General features: G+C 47.5%; 1 protein-coding gene across 1 annotated transcript; it reads right to left on the bottom strand.

Moving 5' to 3' along the window:
• Nucleotides 1-315: 315 nt before the first annotated feature.
• Nucleotides 316-5,730, bottom strand: LOC308042430 (2-hydroxyacylsphingosine 1-beta-galactosyltransferase-like; the record flags this gene model as incomplete). Its single annotated transcript, XM_080347817.1, has 5 exons — nt 316-631; nt 1,572-1,791; nt 2,175-2,251; nt 2,424-2,563; nt 4,885-5,730. 5 exons carry the CDS (start codon nt 5,728-5,730, stop codon nt 316-318), a joined length of 1,599 nt encoding a protein of 532 aa, XP_080203943.1.
• Between the last annotated feature and the right edge of the window lie 456 nt (nt 5,731-6,186).

Raw genomic sequence — 6,186 nt, 5'->3', positions numbered from 1 at the left:
ACCTCAGCATCTAAACCAATGTGCAACAGAAAGGGAACAACTTGCACTCCTCCCTGGAAGTCTACCTACCCATGCCCCATTCCCAGCATCCTGGCCAAATGATTCCACCCATGCCTGAATTCGCATCCCCGCCCACAGGTGCTGTACACAGAGGTGTGCACGCAGGACTTGGCAATACTCCTCCCTCCCCCCTCTTCTCATCCAGACCTGCTGATCTTTCACTTCTCTCCATGCCTGCGTGCCGTACATTTCTTGGCACAGCAGCAGTTCGTTTCACAGTGATGGATAGGATGTGCCCTGCAACATGCTGAGCCGCTACTGCAATTTCTTCTCTTCTGTGAAGTGGCCTTTCATGCAATTGCCGTTCTGATATACAGGGCTGGCCCCCTTCCTTCTGCACCACACCACAGATTTGTAAAGGACAAATCCAATACCGGTCAGGCACAACACAAAAAGAGCCAAGATGTCCAGGCAGAAGTACTCATACAAGGAGAGGTCATAGACAGCAGGGCGAAGATATGGTGCCCCATCATGACGAAGGATGTACTCCAGCCAATACACTGTCCGGTTGAGCGCATGCATTGGTCTGTCCAGGTGCAGAGCTGAGATGAGCTTGGCCGCTTTTCTGTAGCTGCAAAGGAAGAAGACAAGAAGTTACCCTTTGGACAGGAGCTTCATAGCTGGAAAGTGGTCTGAGGGGTTTAGGAGTGCTTTAAAGTCCCAAATGATACCTTGGGAGAGTGGCAAATTTCTTCCACAATTCCCCTTCATCTATGCCTCTGAAAGCCACTCTGATGGCAATCTTTAGTCACAGCAGCACAAGGCAGAGCACATTTTACTTTGTGTTTTGTTAACAAGACTAGCAGTTCAGCTCTTGAGTGACTGTTCAGCGGGTTCATGTGGATCTTTGCTTTTTGAGGGGAGCTTGCTCCCAAAGACCTCACCCAGCATCAAGCAGCACATGCACACTTGATGACTGGCCAAATCCTTCAAGGTACTAAGTTGCAACACCTTAACAACTTACATCGAGGTCAGTAGTTGAGAGCTCCTACTAGTAACAAAAATGTTCAGACAGCATTTCAAACACTAGCAGTTGCACATGTCCTGGTAGAAAGTGGGAGCTTTGTGTCTCTGTGCGGCAGCAAATCTAGAAAGGGCAGAGTATCTGGTTGTCAAAAGGAACAGATGGATCATTACCTGCAGTGCACTCTCTGTGCTATTACTAAAGAAAACTGTTTGGACAAGACCAGGGAGCTCCCAAGGTGAGGTTGTGATTCCACTTTCCCCAATGACAGGCTGACATTACAAGGAAAAGAGGTTTTTTCTCAGAAAGCTTTCTAAGAAAACTGCAGTCAAACAGATCGCACTCCCCAACAGCAAGTGCTAGAGTATCTTCTCCCAGACACCACCTCAAGATTTCAAGGCACTAACACATCCGGGCAGCTGAGCAATGCTTGCAAGTCTGCTTGGTCCAAAAGCCACCACAGGCCATGTAGGGTCAACACGAAGACACACTTGTCCCTTCATACAGTCTGCACCAAGGAAGAGCTCAATGCTTTCAGGTGCCTCACCTGGGGTCAGAAATAACTGTGACGACAGCCTGGTAAAGATCCTCTTCTTTTACTCTACTCCAGTCCATGAGGATACCCATCCCCTTTGCCTGCACTCTGGTCATGATGTCAAACTGGTCCCCATAGAAAGGAAATCCCACCACTGGCACACCATGATAAATTGCCTCAAATACACCGTTCATCCCACAGTGGCTGACGAAGGCTTTCACGTTGGGATGGCCTGCAGACAAAGAAATGGCAGTGAGTCAGTGCCTTCTACAGTGAAACATGGTTACTGGTGGCTTCCTCAACAGATGGTATAATGTATGTTTAGGGAAAAACAGGCATGCTGAGCAGAGAGGATGTTACCCTTTGGGAATGCACCTGGCTTTTGACAGCCCAAAACTTGTTGAGTAGCACCTGGAGGAGGAAGGAGATGGGGCCAAGATGCAGCTTCAAGCAGGTGTTAGGTGAGGATCGTGTTTTGTACAGATCAAACTCTTAACAAGCAACAGACTTAGACCCACACAGGTGCTGTTGTCCTTGAATGCCTCTGCTGTGGTTTGGGCTGAACTCCAGGGATGTTGTTAGTGGCACAAACACACACGCAGAGCCCAGCCTTACCTAGCAGGTCGTTCTGGGGCAGCCACCCCATCATCAGCGTATTCTCACCCAGGTTTTTTGGCTTCTGTCCAAAGTATCTGTGGGAGGAGATAAAAGAGGGAGGAAAAAGGGAAAAGAAACACACAGAAAACAATTATAAATTTGATCAGATCAAGAGATGGAAAACAGATTCTATGTTTTGAGATTAATCACCCTTCAACATTAATTTTCATCTGATTCGAGTCAAAAGGAACCCCATTCCCTCCTCACCTCCACACCACCCTCTGCGGGAGGCGAGCGAATGCACCAGCCATCTTCTCCACCAAGTCACTGGGAAGAGCTCGGATCCCAATGCCAAAGGAAACAACAACAACACCCGCGTCTGCTGCTTCCACCCAGAGACGCAGACCCTGTGGGCAAAACACACACAGCTGCCTTGAATTCTTGTTGGAGAAAGGCCTTTCCCACTCTTGCCTCTGCCAGTAAAAGGTTGTCTACAGAGAGAATGAATCCAAATCCATCTCCAACACACAGGGGACAAACTCCACCACCACTGTGATTCCTGCACCCAGCCAGGCAAAAATTACTTGAGCACCTGCTGGGCTTGGGAGGTTTCAGGGAGGTGATCAAAACTTGTGTTTCATAGCATCACCTCCTGCTTTGGAGGTAAGATTACTCTTCGACAAGGAGGGCTCTGAAAACATAGATAGGGGCCACACAGGAGCAGCCAGAGCGGAGAAGGAAATTGGAGTAAAAAGAGAAAGGTTGTTTTCCAGTATCACTGAGGCAGGAGGCCTGCCAGGGTCTCCACCTGATACAACAGACAAAATACTGTGCAGAGCTGGGAACAACATCTTGCTGGAGATTCCCCAAAAACTCTCCAATGTCAAAGGCTCCTGGAGGTTGCAGAAGGTTTTGCCATCTTGACAGGAGATTTCTACCCATCCGTGATAGCTACTTGCAGGTAGCTGATTTAGGGTTTGGTCACTAGGCAGAGAGGCAGCTACAGTTCCAGCAAAAAACACAGATGTTTGTCCTTCGGTTAGAGGCTACCCGTAATGCTGCATAAACATGTGTGTATCTAGAATAGAGTCAGGGCTTTTTTCAACCAGGGCCAGAAGGCTGCTGGGAGAAGAAATCAGCCACCACATGTGCTGAAATACAACCACTAGAACTGTTGAAGAGAAAGTGTTAGTTTTACTTTTCTAAATAAAAGTACGATTCATAAAACAGATTATTATGTCATCCATGATAATTGTGCCTTGACACCTGACTTTAAGAAACAGCATTAAAGTTGCTAGGGAAGCACGGTTGATCACTGAAAGTTCTCACCATCTCTCAAATATGTATCTATATTTCACTGAGTCCTAATTAGAGGAACTCACAATCATAGTGTTTCAAACATGAGGAAATAAAACACCTTAATTACGTAACTCTGCTCCAGTTCAGATGGGAGATTCCTTAAGCTACACGTAAACCTACAGAGGCCCCCTCTTCTGCTGGCATCACATCAGCTGGGCACACACACCTGCCAGCATGACGGCCACCACCTACTGCAGGGCTCTGCACTTATCTCCATCACTCTTCCCTCAGGCGCCCTGGGATCAGTCCTGGAAGCCGTGAAGCACATGAATAATGCCGCAGAAAACAACTCCCTTCTTTATAAGGCAGGTGTGTACGTGGCCAGATTGGACCAAGCCAGTGTTTTGCAAGACCTGTGAGGCAGCGACTCTCTGACACAGCTTTTGGAGCACCTACGTGCGTTGCATTACCTGCATGCCACGCCACATGGGAAAGGGTGATGTGCAGCCACACACATCTGGAGAACTTATTTTCTAAAGCACCTCACCTCTCTTTTTCTTTTTACCTGGAAAAAATTGGCACCCCGAAATTCTTCTTTATTAAAGCTGCCATCAGAGATCTTGACAGGCCTCTAATAATTTGAACCTTGAATCTTCTCTCCATTTCAGTCCCATAGTTGAGACACCAGGACAACCTGACTGCCTGAGTATCATTATCCAGGTCTATTTCCCTACAGTGTTTGTAAAAACAATAAGGCAATGGGAGTAATGACAGATCCTGCTCTGTTCCAGTATTGTCTTCAGTTGGAGGCTTTAAGAGCTTGTTCCTCTGAATTTACTAGTGGGGATAGCGAGGTACAGGCCAGAGAAAGCCTCTGGGATGATGGGGGAGTTTTCCCTCTGAGCTGGACCTTGAGAGAAAGATGATGATACACTTCGGTTTTGTACACTTTGGGATTCCACATTTGATGAGGGAACAAGCACGACTGTTCTCTATGAGTTCTTAAGACTATAAGCTCGAGGCCAGAAACACCCTACGAGAAACAGGATTGAGAAGGAAATTCTGGATTGACATAAATCAGTGATGAAGCAAAGATTAATTTTTCTTCCCATTTCCGTTTCAAGTATAGGAACAAGCAAAATATTCATTGATAAGTCCCAGTGACAATACTGATAATTTAGGACTTACACACACCATTTTACACAGATGGTGAAGTCAAATCCTGCTTCAGGATGGATAACTTAATTCTATATCCTCCCTGCAACCTCACAGTCCTCAGTGCTCCATACTGCACCCAGGCACCAAAACATAGCAGCTTTCCAGACTCCTGGAATGTCAGAGCATTTACAAGGCTCTTCATAAGCGGATTCACACTGAATAACTCTCCAGGTAAATGTGCAATCACAGCTCAAAGCGTCACTGCACTTACCACTGGGAGGGGCTTTGCAGGCTCAGCGAGGATCCCCCCTGTGAAAATGACATGGGGGAGCGTTGGCCGGGGAAAGTCCAGCACCACATCATTACAGAGGAAGAAGAGGCTAGTTCCATGGACAAGGTCCAGCATGGATGTCTTTGGCTCTACCCTGTGCTTCTCCATGAGACGTTCAAACTTGGGCAAGATGAACAGCTTTGTGGCCACGCGAGTGATCATGTAGACTATGAGATTCCAAGTCCTACCAAAGAAGCCCATCCTATCTGTCATCAGGGAGTTGAACTCGGGGACATAAGCAATGGGGGAAGTTGCACCAATCTCTGCTGGGAACCAGAACCCAGTAGAGATCACAGCATATTTGACATGGAGAATGTGGGCCAGGATAAAACCGCACATCTCATTGGGGTCCACCAACAGCAGGTCAAAGTGCTCATGCTGGAGTTCCTGCAGAAGGGTAGAGTTTCCCAGCACTAGGTCACAGTTTTCCAGGTACTTCTCCAAAAAGGAAAACATCTCCAGAGAGGTCATCTTCCCTTGGAAGACACGCTTTATCTTCTCCTGCACCCAGGCATCTGCGCTCTCTGTGCTAAAGATACCCCAGTACCTCTGCACACGGAAGCTGGGCAGGTAGGTTTCCACATCCCGACCTTCATGAAGAAGTAACACGGGGTCATGTCCCCGGTCAGTCAGTGCCTCTGCCACTCGCATGAAGACTCGCAAGTGGCTGTCAAAGACTATGGTGGGCACGACCAGCACCTTGGCACAGTGAGATGGCTCCAGATTGAAAGCAGCCACTAGGAAGAGAAGAGCAGCAGGACATGGTAGCACCTTCATCATCTTCATCGCTGCAAGGAGAGAAACATATCATTAATATATTATGAAATGCTTGGTCATGTACTTGGGCAACTAACAACTGGGATTGTAGCTGCAAGCCAGAAGCTCATGACCAGGGAGAGAAGAGCAGTCTGGAGTCCACCACTGGGAAGAAAGAAAAAAAACAATCATAAAACCAAAACGGCCATGAACACAAAAACAACCCCCCCTCATAACCCCATAAAAAAAGGCAAAAAACCACACACAACACCTGCCAAAAATGCCACACAAAGTCAGATACCAGGATTTATCAGAAGAGTTTTCCAGAAATTCAGAACCTCCTCTCTGTGCTGATCTGCTCCCCAGGGTCAAAAATTAGCAGACTAACTTGCAGAGAGTTAGAGGGCAGAGCAGCTGGAGGAGCTGTGCCGGATCACAGCACCAAGCAGAGACACTCACTGCTCAATCCCCAGTTACCACTACAGA

The sequence above is a fragment of the Nesoenas mayeri genome (genome assembly GCF_963082525.1).
Source record: "Nesoenas mayeri genome assembly, chromosome: 7".
NCBI lineage: Eukaryota > Metazoa > Chordata > Aves > Columbiformes > Columbidae > Nesoenas > Nesoenas mayeri.
This window is presented reverse-complemented; position numbering and strand designations above follow the sequence as displayed.